The sequence below is a fragment of the Triturus cristatus genome, chromosome 1_2, assembly GCF_964204655.1.
Source record: "Triturus cristatus chromosome 1_2, aTriCri1.1, whole genome shotgun sequence".
NCBI classification, from domain to species: domain Eukaryota; kingdom Metazoa; phylum Chordata; class Amphibia; order Caudata; family Salamandridae; genus Triturus; species Triturus cristatus.
Window position 1 is genome coordinate 983,346,353 of NC_140580.1, and position 20,060 is coordinate 983,366,412.

A 20,060-nucleotide genomic window follows, 5' to 3' on the forward strand; every position below is an offset into this window, starting at 1 on the left:
AGTCTACTCTAAAATCCAGTTCACAGGCAAATGGACCCAGCTCGAAGCAGTCACAAGGAAGTCCCTCTTGGGCTGGTGCATCCAGATCTCATAATAGCAATGGAGGGGATGGGGGAGCTGCAGGTTAGGACTGAGGTGTATGAGAGGTGCTGTGGGGCTCCAGCTCTGAGGGTGCACTATTTAACTTACATTGATCCATTCCTGCATGCCCTTTTGACACAAAGCAGCACTTCCCTTGTGTTGCTGTTTTGCAGGCTGCCATGCATGCTTGTGCTTATGTCTAGGTACAATCCATGACAGAAACATCTGTCTTAATTCAGAGGAAAACCTGCATGGCCCAATGTCATGTTGGCATGCAAGTCCTACAAATGAAAAGTCTTTCACTCATGTGAAAGATGCACGTGTCATTCTTGCCAGTTCTGCCTGCCTACGGGAATGCCCCTGCCAGCCCTTCCTACTCATGCCGGGCTTTTTTTTACTGATTCCAGGTCTGCACATATATGCGAGTTCTACCAGTGACAGTTCTGCCCACCTGTGCAATTTCTACCTGATCATAGCTGCTGTGCCCACCCATCCTGGATCTGTGTATTCCTCCTTGTTGTTCATATCTATAAGTTTGCTTACCCAGCTGTTACTGGTAGACAGAGCGAGCTCTACTTTAAGATTCCAGTTCTTTCTTTTCAATGCCTGCTGTAGTTTTTTTTAATGTCAGTTACATGCATCACTCATAGTTTATTAATTAGTAGAGCAAATGTCTGAGCTTTTCACGCTGTTTCTTATCCATTTGTGCTTCATGGGGGCAGTCGAGTCTAGTGCCATCTGCCATACGACTTGAACTTACCTAAAACTCTCCAGGGACACAGTCGACTGAAAGAAAAAAGACAAGTAGTGTTAGGAATGTTCTGTCTCAACCACCCTGCTCTTGGCTCAAACAAACATTTAACACATTAGATAATTCCACCAAGAGGATGGCTGTGTGTGTGGGAGCAGGACTGGGAAGTCTCCTCAGCATGGGAGGGGCCGAGTGTGAGGCACGTGCAGTCATGTGTTGCAAATCAAGCATAGAATATGAGGCAAATAGTACTCCACTACTACACCAATATTACTACATCATGGAACACTACATCATCGGACGTTATATAGTTAAAAGCAAGTAACATACATAAGGGGTAAATAATGATAAAATAAGGGAAGACCATCTCCAGTAAATTCACTTGTTTTTTAAAAGCGGGTGTGGTGTTGGTCTACCCCCCACAAAAAAGATGTAATGTCTCACAATGTTAAAGTGACAATATGGTTGGCTACAATGTAGGGGAACTCAATATATTGACATGCAACCCTCCCCCCTCTGGGGTACACATAAGGAGTATGGATTCGAAGAGGCAATCTTTTGGAACCTCCCTTCATAACTGCAGAAAGTGGGGAAGTTCAAGCACCCACACTAAGGTGCCAGCCACCGAGGGGAATAGAGAACGTGAACCAAGGGTACCAGCATGCAGAATCTAGGTTGGCAGAGTGTGGGCTGGAGCAGGCACTCGCGAAGGTCCTTCCACACACTATGGTATGGCTTGTGTACCTGTGATCTACTATTATCTGGCAAAGTAATCAATAATGGTGCCTGTGTCACAATGACAGCTCCACCTACTGGTAAACAAACTTTATGAGCACAGACTCTTTTCCATTTTAATGAAATATAGCACTGCATCAAGCACCAAAACCTGCATAAGGAGCTGCTCTGTAGTGTCCGTGTCCCACCTTGAAGGCGTTTTGTGTATTCTAATGAAAAAATATAGATCTAATTGGGAAAGGGTAGAAATATATAGAGAGGAGTCATAAAATACTCAATTGAATAATGGGCCAAGACAATTCTGTGAACCAGCCCCTACCCTACTTGCCTTCTTCATAGCAGATTTACCTCAGACTCTCTTGAAGACTGTATTGTTCCCAATGAAAATAAGTGCATTCTTCTCTATGCAGTTGATTTGGAGATAATGGACCATACACAAATCAGCTTGCAGAGGAATATGCTTAGGGGGCATATTGCGAGGGTGTGGTGGAGCACGGCGTTAGCATCCTTGGCTTAATGCTGCACTCCGCCACTTCTGAAAAGCAGGGCTGCACCGTATTTACAAGGATACGGTGCAGCCCTGTGTCTTTCCCAGTGCCGGGACTAATTTAGCCACCTGGTGCCCACAAAGACACCCTTGCACCATAGTGCAGGGGTGCCTGCGTTGAGGGAAGGTTGTTTATGTGCAGAAAGGTGTCTCTTGTGGTGGAGATAGGGGCTTGCAAATATGCCCCTAGATATGTTTAATAACTACTGTGAGTCCAACCAATAAATATGAAATATGAAAATAAAAATAAAATCTTAGCATTTGGGTCTAAAGATAAGCCATTTAGTGGTACATCTGTAAATTAAAAGTTCATGAAGTAGCCACATACAAATAATTGGGTATGAAATACCAGAAAACTTTCAACTGGAATACTCAGGTTGAAAAAGCTGGGCCCTGTTTTCATATTATCCGCACTTAAGATGTTTAATGGAAATGCCACTGGACTTTCTTTCGCACATATTTTAAAGGTGTATGACGCGAAGGCTCAATCTCAAAATGTATATAATCAGAAGTCTCCTGTCTAAATGGCAAAAATCCTTGAAACAAATAGAGGAATGCTTCCTTAAATCTATGTTGTCTCTTCCTAAATTCTCTATTGGACAAGCTGTAGTAATGGAATTAAAATTAACTTCCTGGTAACACAGAGCCATGCTTCTACCATTGAGATATGGGAAAGAGCTACTTGTTTGTGGCCAATAAATAATGCTAATAATTGCAATAATGAGGATTTAAATTGCGAACTAAAATAGGATCAGGGTAGAAGAAAACAGATTATGAGAGTAAGAGGTTATGTGGAGACCACTCAATATTTAGCAGGGCTGTGCAAAATTCACTTATTTTGCTTTTGCGTAATTATGAAAAAATTATAAAAAAATGGCAGTTATATTAAATGAAATGCAAATCCATCACTATGGGCTAAATCTTACTGTGAAATGAATCCTCACATCAATTTTTGGCATTAGAACGCATTTAAGTAAGAGCACTGCAAACAAGCACCTTTCATGTTCTGTTGTTCCTGTGCGTACGCAGTAGATTTTTACAGAGAATTGCACTATTTTTTACCTCCACTGGCATGTAATTATGTGAAGCAATGTAACGCCGTGATATTGAAAATGCCACGTAACTAGCATAATACAAAATACCCCAAATTGCACAAATTAAGCCCATGCCTAGAATTTAGCAACTCACTTCGGGGCACATGCATCAAGGTATTTTGTGATCGCAAACAGTGCGATTCTCAAAAATTGGCTGTTTGCGATAGCAAAATGGCCTTCTGTAATGCATGAAAGTTTTTGAGATTCACAATTCAGGTAATCTCAATTTCTTGCGATTACCTAAATTGAGAATGCAAATAGGGAATCGCAATTTTATCTATGTATTACTTGTTAAGTGTTTATGTACTATCTTTAGAGACCTATGGTCTAAATAAACTATTTTCTGAATGTGAATCTGTAATGCCTGATTGGTATCACAGAAGCAAACCTTAGCTATGTGAGTCCTTCTTTCATCTCAGAGACTTTGAATGAGTAAACTCAGTATCTATCCTTTGCAAAAAACATCCTTGGGCTATAGCTTTCCACAGAGGACCGTTCTCACACCAATTTGTTACATGTATGTAAGTATTGATTGGCCCAGTTACTGTAAGGAAGTGGTCTGCAGAGTTATGTACATGGAAACAATTCCAAACTCTTGATCTTGGGTCAAACTTTGTTGATGGCAGTGTCCAAGAGCACGGCACAGGTACCACACAGCGCTGCCTCAAAGACAGGTACTTCTCCTTTATGGCTAACTGGAGAACGGGATCTATGCCTTAAGGTTGCATGGAGGTCACCTAACTGGTTTAAGGATGACTGGCAGTAAGCTGGCTGTACCTTGGGGCTGCACAGAGGACAGCTAGCTGTGCCTTAAGGCTGCCTAGAGGTCAGCTAGCTTTTCCTTAGGACTGAGGATGCTTGGAAGGCAGCTAGCTGTCCCTTAAGGATGAGAGTGCTTGCAGGACAGCTAACTGTGCCTTAAGGCATGTAGAACTGACGTTTTATTTCTTGTTCTATTCTTTTCATTGGCTGTTCCATTTTACATATTGTCTGCAAAGGACCATAGCCCACCATTTTCTCCATTGCAGAATCTGCAGATTATCTTTGATACAGAGTTCTTATTTTGTTATACTCTTCAGATATTTCAGATCCACACATGGGGTAAAACTAATTTGTTGCAAATGGAAGCTTTCTAATTGTTTGGCTGAAGATACTTTGTGATCTGTGATCTACCTCCACAGCAGACATCTGCTCACCTGGCATCTATTGGTTTAAAATACATGTGTAAGATAACATGCATTTGTGGTCACTTGAGCTGCATTATCTATATCATAAGTGAATTTGTTTTATATAAAACTGTTGTCTGGTCTTCTTGCTATGTTTGCCTTACCCAACAGTCTTTTTGTTGTATAACGCAGTTGTTTTCTGTGCCTTAAACCTGTATTTTAATTAAATGTTTCATAGTGTTGCTATGTCTAAGCATATCAAACAGTAAGTTATTATTAATCAATTTAATAGAGCTCAATTCACCGCATCCAAAAGAATGAGTGGTGCTGCCCTCAAAAGAGCCATCTTTCCTCATTGTACAGCATTTTGTCACCTAACTAGTACAAGTGCTTGCATCCTTTGTATGCTGGATTGTGAGGCTGCCATTGGCTTCCTATGAATCATGCAATGGCTGTATGGAAATGACCAGCATGCATTATGCTTACTGTCTCTTGGCAGGTGTGTGACATCATTCATTGAGAGCCCAAGTACCGGTATGAGCATCTTGAAGTGTCCAATGGCTAAAGCAGGGATTTCAGCGACTTCTGGCTGTCTGGCTGCAAACAGAAATCAGGAAGACAAACAAAACAAACTTTATAATGGGTTCAGTCACGATTTCACATGTCACGTAGCATATTAGTATAACTTACCTGCACAAAGAAAGTCATCTGAAGTTTTAAATTTTACATTCTTATTACCAGTTAGAATTAGAATATTTGTATCCAATAGTGTGGAAAATGTGCAAAGATTTAGGGTTTTCTATACTCCTGGATTTAGGGTCTTGGACGGTAATGGGATAGCATTCTGGGAGGAGGGTGAGTAATCAAAAAACAATTTGTGGGTAGTTTACTACGCTACTAAGCAAACAAAACTACTCCTGTAAAATTCAGGATTAAATGCATTCTCAGGTCGAGCGAGAATATTGTAAACCCTATATATGCACATTTCGGATATGCATTGTCAAAGTGGAATTCATAGCAAATGGAAAATCCACTTGAATATACCTAGGAGTGGGGGTTACAGGTTTAGGTTTTGTTAAATTTTACAAATGCTTGATAATTTTGAAATTATGAAAGACGCAGCTGTGAGAAGACAATATGCAAGAACCAAAAAAACTAATTTGTTGAAAGAAACTAAGGCATGATGGACATGCCAGTCGAGTGCAGCTTTGGGAGCTTACACCTTTACAAGGAAATTAAATATGAAACCTAGGATTGCTTTACCGGGCCTTAATATTGTTAAAGAGAGTAAATTGTTTAAACCTCTTCGGTAATGAGAGCTACTGTTAATCAAGGACAATCATTCTCAGCTACTAACAAATATAGTACCTGTTACAAAATCACTCTCTCTCTTGCTCTGAGACTGACAGTGCCAGGGCCTGTTTGAGCAGGTAGTGTTACAGGAAGGCGACTGGTTATATAACAGGCTTCATGCTGCCAGTCTTACTGAGTGTTATTGGATAGAGGGCTTTGCCATTGGTTGGGCTGGCTGCCAATTGAAGAGTCTGCCACTCAGCAGTGCTGCCTTCTGTGCCATGCAGGAGGCCGCACTGCTAAGTACCAGACCTTGGTATCATTTACTAGGTATTACCTCATGTGCAAGAGATACTTACAAGCAGCTGGCTCCTGTGGTACCTGGTGGAGATCAATTGCTTAAAGCCTTGTGCAGTAAAAATGAATTGTTTGTTTGCTTATAGAAGTCAAAAGTCATCATTAGGATTGTCTCTTTCTTTAGATTGTTTCCAGCAAAATTAAGAAATGCTGTGGTTTAAAAAAAAGTATTTATTTGAAATGTTTGTAATATTACGGCGATGAATTATAGGGTGGTAGTAACTATGTGATCACAGCAGTGAAGGCATGTGGGGTAAGATGAAAGGTAGCTCTGAGTAGGAGCGGGGTGTATTTTATGCTTCTGAAATTAATATCTAAAATGCTTTCCTCAAAGTAATGACAAAGTCTGAATACTGGATCACTCAACAAAGAGATAGGGATAGAACAGAAGTAGCAATGTGATTGTGGAAAATGGTGACGACCAGATTAGAGAGAGGTTCTTAAAAACAAAGCGGTCAGAATAAAGAATCTGTATGAAGGAATGTGGAGAGAAGGCGCATTCCCAAACTAAGGACTTAGGAATAGTCTAAAAGAACAGAAAAAGGATGAGGTCATGGAATGACTAAGCTGAGAAGTGATTCCTAGACAGTGTGCAAATTTGAACAAGAAAGGAGAAGCACTAAAGAGCAAGTTGCAAAGTGTTTTCCTTGTGACCATCTCATATTAATCACAAAAACCTCAAAAATACACAAAGGTCATGAGATTCAGTATGATTTGACTTATGCTTGAAAATGAGTACTATGTTTATGATGCTGTTAAGATTTCCAGCATCACATTGTCCCCATTGTGTATCCACATGTAATTTGACAGATCGGCCCCTGGTTAACTGTGAGGAGAAACTATGGCTGCTGTTACTATACCTGAAAGTATCAGCATAAAGTTCTATGCTATGGTACTGACAAAAGTAATGTGGGAAAATCCATGGACTGTGTGAAGGATAGTAATCAGGAACTGCACGCTACTTCACTGAAGCGAAAAAAACTTTGCACACTCCAAGCAGATAAACCTACAAATTATAAAAATTACGAAACAGGTACGAAACATTAACCTGGGGATGCGTTAGCCAGAGAGATCTCTTGCAGAATTAATAATGGATTAAAGGTACTAGAGGGCACAGGAAAGGATGCATGTACTCCAGCAGAGAGAAAATAGAATTTGGGTTCTGTTTAAGGAAGATATGGGAAGATTTTATTGACATGAAAACCTTTGAAGCATAGAGAAGATGTGCATAAGGGCAACCTTAAATGATCAAAAGTGATCTCTAATTGTTCGTGGGTGAGGAAAGAGATAGACAACACGGATGAAAAAATAAAGTGGGCTGGATTGAAACAACAGGTCTTGTGAGCATAATAAGAGGAAAGGAAAGTGGGGAATGACCATTCAAGGTAAGGGACATGGTAATAGAAAAGTATTCAGATTGGGTTGAGTCTAGAGGATAAAAGGAAGATTCAGTGAAAAGAGAGGAGAATAGGAGTCAATGTAATGATAGGGCTTATTGTGAGCTTCTTATTTGAGATACAGCAAAACCATGTTAAGAAGAGACAAAGAATGACAGTTAGGAGAAGAAGCGTCCAGAGAAAGTTTCATCAGTACAGGTAGTAAGATGGCACACTTGTAATATTCAGGAAAGATACCAGACAAGAGTAATAGGTGCTGTGAAACAGGCAATTAGCAAGAGAGAGACTGAGAGATTAGGATGGGAGGGAAGAAGACAGTTGAAGCTGCTGTAGGGTTTTTATAACATATGAAGAGGAGATTGAGCCCAAGAGAAATATATTTGGGAAATAAAGAAAGGCGGACCTGCCTTTTGCCTACATGGACATACCATGACAAATGCGGTGTTTTCTCTTTCCCCAGGAAACATGTGTTCCTAATTTCTAGGTATTCCTAAACTTACGAGTCATCCCTGGCCTAACATATTCTTCTGACAGGCCTAGATGTGCGAGTTGAAATAAGACTGTTGATTGTAATGAACCCTCGGTGCGGGAGGGGACAGAGAGGCTATCAGTTGGTGTAAACGTATGATGGACAGAAAACTGAGGGGCAGATTTACTGGCACTTTACACCGAGTTCGCTTCACAAATGGCACTCAGACCAATGCAAAGTGTTGTACTGGAATTTACTTTCCAATACAAATACTGATTTGTGTTGGAAAGTATCCCTTAAGTATGCAAAGCAGTTCTTTGTGCTACTTTGCTTCAATGGGTCAATGGGTCAAGATTTTAAAAGTATAAATCTACGACTAAGAAATAGTATGTAGTGCTGGAAGGATATCAGTCTAGTACAAAATCTAGGCTTGACATTAGGCACACACCCTTGCACTATGGTGCATGGATGTGTGCATTGGCACATGGCATCCAACAGTGTGCCACCACTAGGAGACTAGCCACGGTGTTGTTCTTGTCTCTCCTTTTAATGCAACGCAGTGCCACAATTTAGTAAATCTCCCCCTGAATTTCACAACAAACTGCAGGAAGGCAAAAACATGCCCATCACCATGAACGTGCCTGTAGGGTGCATGGACTTTGACATTTGTTTGTATATCATGGCTGGTCATCATCATGTGTGCATTTAGAGCTGTCTGATTGTTCTGTGAGTGTTCAAGGATGCTCTCCTGAGATGCTTCAAATAGATACATACCAAACAGTTTCACCATCTTGCAGGCATCACCGCTTTCTGAGACATTTTGGGTGTATTCCAGGACACTGTGATCAAAGTCCCCGTCAACAAATCGGATGTCACTGGTGTCGAGATCTGAAAATAAAACAACAGCAACTGCTTACTCACACTGCAGGAAATGTGGAGGAAAGGTTTACATATTACATGAAATGTATTAAACAAAATGTAAATGTACTGTAAAAAACATCTGAAAAATAGGTTAGCTAAAAATAATCACTATATCGGAACTCAAAACAAGCTAAAAACAGTGCCATTCTTCTTCCACTAGATAAAGATAATTAAGACAGTTGACAGCACCTTTTGGTATAGTCTTAAAATGATGTTCCCCATAGAAACTGCTGCGTTTTAACAATAGCCTCAAATAAGTATTTACTCATAACTTATTTAACTGTTTTATTAATCTGCATGTATCTGAATTAAAAAGTGGGAAATATATTAACTGTTGCAACCAAAATAGCATCTGACAATTTCTTATAATGGTATCAAAGTTTGTGTTGGAAGGACACTGATAGAGTTTATTATGGAAACGTATTAGCCTTTTGGCTCTGACTAACAATGACTGAGCATGAACAAGGCAGTGCTGGCTGAATGCTTGGCTGGCATCTGCTTTTGATGTTGGCATGGAGTATGTTTAAGCGTGGTAGTAATGGGCAGGAAAGTGTCTATCAACCTTCATTTTTGAACTGTTCTTAGTGCAATCTACAAATGTTTCTAATGTAATGGGAAGAACAATCTGAAAAACACGTTTAAGATCAATTTATAAAGTATATAAGTGGGAGGCCAAACATTAAACCATATGATTTTCACAATATATTAGGCAAAATAATGTGCCTCGAGTCAATAGTACTTGTATTTCACTTTTTAAGATGGAATCTGCGGCTCTTTCCACACCATAGTGCTTTTTGCTGTATACACAGGCAAAGTTGCAGGGGTGCTGGGGAGGCGTGTTGCAGCGACCCCTAAATGATGTCCACAATAGAATTGTGGACAGATACTGGTTTTGTTATTATCCACTTTAAGAATCCAGCAGAGCCAGTCATAGGTTTCTTCACTTTACTTCATGTTTCAGGTCAGGGCTGACACAACGGTTGAGTAGCTGACAGTGGCGGCTCATCCATTAAGGCAGAGGAACATCGCCTCACTGCAGGCAGCGGAGAAAACATGAAAAATAAAATGGTAATATAAAAATTTTATTATAATTTTATTTCTTGTCCTGCCAGCAGAGCCGAGCTTATTGGCGGGCGGTGACATTATTGGTGATGGACAGCAGCGGGGAGGAGGAGTGGTGGGCACTGTACATGTGCATGCCGGTTTGGCTGACTTTCTTGAAACGTGTTGTACAGACAGGAGGGGAATAGGCACAGGCTCCCTGTCATGAGTGAGTGCCAAGGAAGCCCTCTGCAACCAATCCAGGCACTTCTCTCATTCTGGTTAATAGTATTGCCAGCATGAGAGCAGCGTCTGCACTGGTTAGGGGAGTTTATTAGACTCTGGGAACCTGTGCTGGAGCCATGGACTGCAGGCACCGGAGGAGAGGACCAGGCAGCTGGTAAGTACACTTTTAAATTTGTTTGTTTTCATTAAATGTATCTTTTGACTCACTGACAGGCACTGTGGGAAACTCGCAACTCCAGAACTCTCAATTGTAGTCCGTTATAACCACTGGTTGAAATGAACCACAATTGAAAGTATTCTTCTGGGTCAAAATATTCTGCCTGCGCTGCTCCTCCACTTTAATTTGACAGCAGCCGCCTCTGGCATCTAAGGCTGTTTTACCTTTACCTGCTCTTTTCAGGGCTCTGCATGGTCATTGCTAAAGATATGTATCACATAAGCATACCCAGCCTGCTCTTGTGATATATGCTTAATAAAGTAGGCAAAGTTAGCTGCCACTAGATGGCACTGTAAACCAGGGCCCTGAATGTTTATGACTCAGGCTGCGCAAAAGCTTTTGACAAGCCTGTATAAGGTTATGGGCAAAGGAACCACAGAAACTAGGCATGTTGCTCAGTCTCTAGTTTAAAATGCTTCAACGAAGGGCCTCATTTAGACCTCGGCGGGCAGGTTACCCAGTCACAACGGTGACGAATATCCCGTCTGCAAAAATACAAATCCCATTATATTTCCATGGGGATTTATATTTCGGCAGATGGGTTATCTGTCACAATGAACTCGTCTGCCGAGATCTAAATCGGGCCCGCCAAGCACTAGCTCACTCATGGAGGGATAAGGGAAGCACAGGATCCCACAGTTATGTTTGAGTTTCCATTGATATTTGTGCCATTGCTTTTTGACCTCCACATGATAACAGGTCATTCAGGTGGGTAAAAAAGTGTATGGAGTAGGCCTGGGTGAAATTTAAATTAGGCTGGCATAATTTGCATAACATTTTGAATTTTGCCAAATGCTTTATGTGAATTTGGCAAAATTATGCCATTTCACAATTTCGCAAAATTATGCTGCTACTTGCGGCACAAATATAGTACAGGGACAACTCGAGCAACCAGAATGTGGGTGGCTGTTGTTTGTTGCTGTTCTGTTTGTTGCACTTTTTAGTCCAGAAGGCATCCTCATGTCAAAAATTCATGCACAAATGCATTTTTTACTAAAATATAGTGCTAAATGACGGCTTTACACTTTGCATATTTATGTGCAATTTTTCCAATTTTACCCCTCAATATGCAAAAGCAAATTACACAAATTTCTCACACCCTTATTGTGGAATAGACACCCCTTACGGTTGATACTCACCACTTAGAGTGTATTGACCGTCTTTGATGGTATGGTATACCATATCCATCTTCATGCATCCTGAAGGTCTGGAAAAGAACACAAATAAGCTTGCATATTATTTAGTAATCCATTGTGCTGTAGACAAAGAACACATATGTACCTTGATATTTATTTTATCACATAAGTATTCATCAGCTCACTAGACTTAATGAATAAGATACTGTAGCAACATGCCAATGTTTTCAATAGTCATGGTGGAGATGCATCAAACTACCAATTAGGCCCGGTGATTAAATGTATACCAGATATCCCAGTTCACAAGTCATGATGTACTTTTTCAGTCCTCCTGAAAGGTATCAGTGTACTCGTTAGGGGTGGGCAGAGCTCGTGGAGTTGTACCACGTGGAATTTTGCAGAGTTGCATTAAAACTCTGTGGAATTCTGAGGAGTTCTGCTCTGCTCTACCCAACCTCAGAATAAAGACTGGAGGCCATCCGTTGCCCCTCAAACATGAGCCAGCGGCCTGTCATACCCTCATAGACCACGGCGAGATACACGGGCCAGTGCAATATCATCCTAGCCCCCCCAAAAATGGGGCTGTAAAGTCGTGGCCCACCGACACATCTCTGGTGATAGTGCCCAGAACAAGCTAAAACATGAGCTTGAAAATCCAGCCCCTTCCCTCTTGGCTTGTTGTTGCTGCTGCCGCTGCTCAAAACTCCTGCGAACCCACCACGACAACATAGACGATGATCAGCCAGACAACACTACCGTGAAACACAATCTTAGAGGATGTGCGGTTGTTTTTAGAGGAGATCAGCCAGTAGTGAAATGAAAGGTGAGATATGTTAGAATAACAGGCCTGTTAAAACAGTTTTTAGGCACAGACCATTTTGGGCACTTGTAATATGGGGATCAGATGATATAATATAGGAGTAGTGAGGATGAAATATATATGTGGAACACTATCTTTCTATGTATGTGGGGCTTCAGAGCACAGTGCCTGAATGGGTCACAGAGCACTGCAGAAAACACAAACACTTCTGAGCTTATCTCATAACACCAGCGGAAATCGCATTAGTTGGTAATCAGCCCTTTTTCTTTTTCTTTCTTCCTTGCAGCAATGGTGGGTTACCTGATTAGCGCTGAGACGTTTTAAGGTTTGCGCAAAGTGGGCAATAGGGCAGGGTTCCCACCTGCCAAGAGGTCCTTTGGGAAATGAACTTTCTCTTTAGCTCACTTCTGTGTAGTTCTGCGTCTCAGCCTTCAACATATTATTCAATATTGCTAGGCACTATAGAGCTTGAATTAGCAGAAATTGCATTAAAAAACTCAGAGTTGTTGCAAAAAGGGGTCCCGAAAATATTTCTTGGCCGTGACCACAAAATCCTAAGGATTAAACGTGATTAGCACTGACACTGAGAAGGGCCTTCTAATGGTACGTCAGCACAAAACCCTTCCAGGTAATCATAACCTGAGACCATTTAAAATTACCTTTAATCGAATCTCATGTTGTCTTATATGTTGAGAAAAGTTCCAACTTGCCTCTTACATTGTTTTTGTTTCCTATTTTGGTTAGCTCACGCTTTGCACATTATTCTTTTAGTCTGTATTATTCATGTTAGTTTATGTTTGTTGCTGTTCATTTAACTTGTTTTTCTCACCTAGTATTTTTCACAGAATTGGATGGTTCACCTGGTTTGTCATCTAGTCCCCACACCTCAGTCTTATTACTTTGTCTTTCTAACTTATACCGGACACAGATCAACTGACTCGTGCCATTACTTACAGGCTGCTTAATATTCCTACCAGAATGGCTGCACAGCAGATGCGAACCGTGGCTGAACTGGCAATGTGCTAAAGGCCAGCCCGTCCGCACTCATCCACACCAGGATAACGCGTTCCACGGGTCATGCTGCCAGTTCTTGTGGTCCTAACCATTGCCTAAGACAAGCGCACTATTCTAAGTGAATCCCTCTGCATTCTCACTAACAGGTGGTAAGTCCATGTATAGACATTGCAGCATCTTTTCTTTCTGCGACGGGAACCTAAGTTAACCTATCAGATGAATTGCATTGACTTTACTGAAACCTAACAGACTCGCCCACTGACAAAGCATTAGCCATTCAGACTGGTTTTGAATTAAGACATAGCAACCATTCTTCAGCCTTGGGTGGTGGCATTTCTCTTCTTGTGCACTACTCATTTAAAGTATCTAGTACAACACTCTCTGCTTTTACTATGATTAATTTGCCAGCATTTTCTATGCAACCCTCATCTCACTGCAGTATCCTGTGAGTCTTGCTTCATCAGTCCTAAAATTAAACTTTGGAGAAATCGTGTCCAATGTATTGGTTTCTAATAAGCATTCCAGGTGATGTTATTAGGAGAAGGAGATTGTAATATTTGAGTGTTGGTCAATGGCTTCAGATCAATACAACGTAAGGGTTTAAAAAATCACTCAGTGTAAGCAATTGGGCTGTTGATTGAGTGAGGTGTTGTCCGTGCTCAAGCAAAAGCCACAATCCCTGTCAGGGTGAACCACAAAAGTTACTAAATTAACCCGTGTTTAACCCTCTGGTAGCTTGGCACAAATGCAGTCAGGCTTAGCTTAGAGGCAATGAGTAAAGTATTTCTGCAGTTCACAAACAGTACTAACATAAAACTCAGATCATTAAAAGTCTCATGACAATTTAGAAACATAGAGGATGTTTAATAAATTGACACCAAGACAACAAGGATCCAATCAGTAGAACCGTAGTTATGAATTTTTAAAGTTTAAGGTAAAAAATAGCACGCCAAAGATTAAAGGGATAACCGGGGACATAAAACCACGCAAGACAGGATCAAAGTAAAAAAATATGGCCGACGGCGATGGAGCGCAAATCACATAAAGTAAGTGCTCACCTTTGGACTTAAAATACATTTTAAAGGAATGTTCTGAGAAAGTAAAGTTAAGAGGGCAAGGCTGCAGGCTGTGTCCAAGATGGAGACGTCTTCATGGGAGAGCCGCTGGACAAAGTTGCAGTGAAGATTTCTATGTGCGGACTTTGTATCTGTTTTGGAAGTCAAAAATCATCAGCGGGATGAGGCAGGAGGCTCTAGCCGATGAGAGTTCAGGAGGTTGGATACCCCTTTAGCCAAAAACCGTTGAACAGAATTTGCTGGTGCTGAGAAGAAGGTAGCAGGACCTACTGCGAAGTCAGGCCGACCGGCTATGCACATTGGCAGATAAACATGCAGGTTGGCCTGTCCTTCCCTCAGTTGCCAGAGCAGTTTTTAGCCAAATATTTTCCAAATCCCAATCGTTAGATGTTGGCAATCTGGGCACCTTTAGCAGCACAACCGTGGGGCAAGGATTGGAAGGGCCTGGAGGGGCACCACCTGGGGGCTTAGGATTCACTCAGGCTGTGTCCAGGTACAGGTTCCATATGATTGGAGCCTTTGCTGTCCCTGAGGCTCTGATTAGGAGGCCAGCCCCCAAGGCCTTAGAGTGACTCTGGTAGGCCTGGCTTCAAGTGATGAGGCATGGCTCAAGCAGTGGAGCTGGACTATGAGGCTTGAAGGCAGGCTCCAGGCAGCAAATCAGTCCATACAGGTGCAGAGAAACAGCCTTCTGGAGTACATAGCAGCAGACAGTCCTCTGAGAGCCCTTCCGCAGGTCCAAAAGGTGAACTGAAGAGTGGTTCTGAGGGTCCCATCTTTATACCTGGCGTCTTCTTTGAAGTAGAACAAGTTTCTAAAGTAATACTTTTGAAGTGCTTGAAGTTTCCTGACTCCTCTGCCCTGGCTCCAAGCTGGCTGCATGAACAATGCAAACAATGCAAGGATGACAAATCCTTTTGTGTGAGCACAATCTATTCAGTTGCAAGTTGGGCTGTGCCATCAAAGAGGAATTGTTTATTACAATCTCTCCGGCACCAAACATGAAATGATTACTTGTTCTCAAATAAAATATAGCATCTATTACATTTAATAAGTCAACCCAATGCTATCTTACTGGAGAAGTAGGCCTCACAGTAGTGAAGAATGAATGTAGGAGTTTTTCACTAGCAGAACATGCAAATCTTAAACGTGCACGTCCAGCCTCCTAATTATAGTGCACCCTGCCCTGTGGGCTGCATAGGGCTTAATTTAGGAATTACACATATGCAATATAAGGGGAGTGTAAGGCTCGGCAAAGGGGTTATATTACCAGGTCCATTTGGCAGTTTGAAACTGCATTCAGACTACAATGTCAGGCCTGGGGCATGTTTTGAGGTGCTACTTAAGTGGGTGGCACAATACCTGCTGCAGGCCCACTAGTAGCATTTAGTATACAGGCCCTGGTAATATGGTGCCCCACTCTATAAGGGACTTATAAGTAAATTAAATAAGCTAGTAATGTGTAAGCCAATTTTACCAGATTTAAAGGAGAGAGCACAAGCTCTTTAGAAAGGTTAGCAGTGATACAGTACACAGAGTCATAAGACAAACAAAAATGTATTCAGCGAAAATAGGGGGGGTGAATGCAAAAAGTTTGGGGGAAGGTCACCCTAAGGCTGACAGGTCAAACACTTTGGTGAAAAATTGAGCAAGTCTAAACAACAAAGGCTAATCTCTTCAGCTGATGAGTGTGGAGAAAGGACTTCTCCTTAAAACTAGAGGTGTGTGGAATTTGTAATACTGCCTGTGGAATTGGAAGAATTTAGCAATTCCGCATTACTCTGTTACTCCTGTAATGAGGATTACTAATAAATTCCTCCACTTATTCTAACGGGTGAATTAATCAGCACCAGCACCATTTCCAACTTGAGCAATGGCTTCTTGTCTGACTCTGCCATGGACGCTACGATTGAAGGCATTCTTGCATATCTATCGAAACCATGCACAGTGAGTTGTTGTGCTCAGCAACTACAAAGCCAGCTTAGTTATTGGAGAGGGTGCAGCTATTGACAGAAGGCATCAACAGCAAGGCTGGGATTAACATTGGTGTTAACAATCAGAAGCTAGAAAATTCATACTGGAAGCCCTACAGCAAACAATGAAGTGTCTAGATTCTTCCTTCCCTAGTCAGCCTTTCGAGTGATTCCCAAAGTCTGCCACACTTGCACCGCAGCCAATCGGCAGCTGTTGGTTTAGTTGGTGCGCAGGTTTTGTGTAAGTGGATTTGGCACTAGAGAAGTAGGGCAGACTGTGGCACCAGCTGAGATGAAAGGAGTAAGCTCAGCTGTGTAGACAAGACAGCCGATCCGGTTGGCATTGGCCCTTGACCCTCCCCACAGATTCCAATAAAATCCAGTGTAGCGGTGTAGGAACGAAGCCTCGCCATGCCACACCAAAGTGCATAAAATGGATCAACTCGTTTGACTCTGCCAAACAGAAGCTTCTGTTCTTGGAAGAATTGAACAAAGGGCTGTTTTTGAAATCTCTGAATGTGCATTGTGTGCAACAGAGGTGTCCAAAAACAAGTCATTGTCGTGGAAATGTTATACCTTTAAAGGACAGATTTGCATCAAATGAGGCCTTACATGCAGGAACGTGCCATGAAGGGAAACAAACCCATCCATAGTGACATTTTTAAAACATTGACTGCTGTGAGCAGAATTATGATTTTCATCTTCTCTCATTTGCAATCGTATCAGAAACAAAAAAGCCTCTCTCTCTAAAGACTCCATAATGTGTCACAGCGTTGATGCTTGTTATTTTTTATAACAAAGATAAATTCAGCTCCGCTTAAATTTGGCTTCTTATCATCTGCAGTTGATGTCTCCCCTTCATGTTGCGTGCACTTGTGTGACAAATGCTCATGTCATGAAATTGCAAAAGGGAGAAAACTTCTTGTTGTTTCTTCTCCCTGCCTGCTTAAAAACACCTAAGATTACCTGCGGACGAAACAAGGTAGCATGCAAAGAAATCTCTTAGTTTCCAATGTAGTGTACAGGATATTTCACCTTTGGTACTCTCTACAAACCAGGGGTGGGCAGAACTCCACAAAATCTCACAGAGCTTTTGCGTAACATAGTGAATTTCACGGAGTGAAACTCCACGAGTTCCACCCATGCCTACTTCAGAGATTGTTCTAATAGTAGGACCCCCGCAATAGCTCACCAATAGAGAAAGATCTGTTCTACTGGGTCTGTAAACTAAAGGTAAATACACCACTTTATTTTCATATTTTTATCTTAAAACTTTATCTAGCATAGTAAGCCCTGCCTTTCTGGTCTACTATGTGTACCAATATATCTATTGCTAATGGCATAGCTGTGAAGATATCATGTTTGCAGAACACCATTGTGAAAAATCCAGTTTTCAAACAACTTATGAAAAAATTAGGAATGTTCATTAAAATACTTCATACTTTTTTTATACTTACAAATTTTAAAAACGAGAAACTAGAGCACAGGAGAGAGTTCTTTGTTGATGAGGTTGAACAGAGGCTGAATATGTAGATGAGGTTAGTGTAAAATGCAGATGTGTCTACTACAGTTTTAAGTGTATTGTGTGTTCTTTTGTAGGCCTGCAGATGATGGAGAGTGTAGTATTTTCTCCATTTGCCAAAGTAAGGAATGGATAGGATTGGATAGCATTTATAAAGCGCATTTATACCCACGGGTGTCAAGGCGCTAAGCAAACGTTTGAGGAGAAAAAGGACCAGCTTCCAGCTAAAAAGCAAATAACCAAGTTTTCAGAAGTTTCCTGAAGACCGGAAGAGAGCCGGCCTTTGAAATAGAATGGGGCAGGGAGTTCCATAGCTTGGTCGTTGCCACATAGAAGGAGCAACCATCCCATCTGGACCTGTGAAATCTGGAAGAAACCAGTCTTCTTAGTGAGGAGGATCTCAAGGTCCTCCCTGGATTGTACCACTGAAATACGTTTTTACGTGTGAGGAGCCATTGCTGTGCATAGCCTTGTCCACCATACTCAGGACCTTAAAGGAAATGCGCTTTGTTATGGGGGCCAGTGCAAGGCTTGAATTCCTCCTTGGCTGACTGATACTTCAGGATGTTAACAATCAGCCTTGCCGCTGCATTCTGTACCACCTGAAGCATGTTTAGGGCCTCTGTGCTGATGTTAAGGTACAGAGCGTTGCAGTAGTTCAGCCTGGATGGAACTAGTGCGATGATAGTAGGCCAATGTAGTTCATATTATATATACGGCAGGACTTTCCGCAGGGCTTTTAAGATGAAGTAACAGGTGCTGACTGTCCAGCTGACCTGGGCATCAAAGGTCAGACCCTCATCTGACCAGATGGAGTTTGGTGATCCAAAGACTAGCACCTCAGTTTTGTCCGCATTGACCTTTAATAAATTGTCATGCATCCAGCATATAATGCTGGACATAAATTGATTAAAATTTTGGGCAACTGATTGCAAACCATTTGTTATGGAAACTCTGCAAGTGGGGTAACAAAGAGGTTAAAAAGATTAGGGCTAAGCGAACATCCATGGGGGACCCAACAGAGAAGGCAGAAGGCCTTTGCTCTAAAGCACTATAGCTAACGATGTGAGTTCTGCGGGTCATAAAAGAGTGGAGAAGCTGTAGGGCCCTACCAGTAACTCCTGCTTCCAGCAGTCGCTGAATCATGCGCACTGGGGCAATGGTATGGAATGGCCCTGAAAGGTCAAGCAAAATCAGCACTGCAGATCCGCCTTGGTCAACCTGCATGCGGATACAGTCGGTGGCTGCTATCAGGGCGGTTTCGGTGCTGGGACTGGCACGAAAACCATTCTGGGAGCTGTCAAGGATTTCCTGGGATTCAATGTGTTTCATTGGCTCAACATTGATGAATGAAAGTAACAAGGCGTTTGTCTGTAAAGACCAGCTAGGCTAGTGATTCTGTCTTAAGAACACTTTCTCATGGCCCCTACTGCGCTTTTGTGTCACAAGAATCATGCATCATTCCAATAAAGTGGTAAAGATACTTACCATTAAGGTAGAGGGAAGTAGCAGATTACTACTAAGAGTAAAACCAGATTGGATATGGCCTGATGCAATAAGTTAAACAAATAACAATTTCTGAAGCTGTGCTCAGAGCAAAAGGTTGAATCGTTAGTCAAGTGATGGGGTAAAAAGGGTTTCCAAAATATGTCTAAAAATTGACCCTAAAGTGAGAAATGTTGGCCAAAGTATGGAGAGTGAAATAATTTTCTAAATGTATGCACATACCTTAAAGTAAAAAAATAAGCTCTAATAGAAATCATTGCTGTATCTTCTGGATATTTCATGCTCATTGAATACTGCCTAGTCAATAAGCTACTAGATTTGTTGAGTGCTTTGTCTAACACTTACCCGGCGACGCCTGTGGCAGCATATAGGGATCCGTCGTCAAGTAAGCTGAATATGGTGATGGGCATCTTCATCACTGACTTCATCTGAACAAATTCCGGACAGTTTGATGCCACTGCCACAGCATACCACTTCCCTAGAATCTGGAAGAGAAGGGACAATCAAAAGACTCCAGAATGCTGACACGCCTGTTGTATATAGAGTTACTGCCACGAGCCAGCTATCATATGGCGCGTGACAGTACTGGCATGTGAATCACCTGCACAAGAGCAGGCATTATGGTGTAGTACCCTTTTCTCCCTTTCCACAACGCCAGAGCTGGCAGATGAGAACCACCTCTACCGGTGGCCGTAAGA

At 41.8% G+C, this 20,060-nt stretch overlaps 1 protein-coding gene across 1 annotated transcript in view; it reads right to left on the minus strand.

Moving 5' to 3' along the window:
- Nucleotides 1-841: 841 nt before the first annotated feature.
- LOC146868513 (olfactory protein-like) overlaps nucleotides 842-20,060 on the minus strand; it is a 31,373-nt gene continuing 12,154 nt past the window's right edge. Inside the window, exons 2-6 of the mRNA XM_085615637.1 lie at nucleotides 19,708-19,847; nucleotides 11,455-11,522; nucleotides 8,665-8,778; nucleotides 4,861-4,971; nucleotides 842-867 (exon numbers count right to left, since the gene is read on the minus strand). Coding sequence (XP_085471763.1) covers nucleotides 842-867; nucleotides 4,861-4,971; nucleotides 8,665-8,778; nucleotides 11,455-11,522; nucleotides 19,708-19,847 — 459 coding nt within the window. The remainder of the gene's footprint in view (nucleotides 868-4,860; nucleotides 4,972-8,664; nucleotides 8,779-11,454; nucleotides 11,523-19,707; nucleotides 19,848-20,060) is intronic.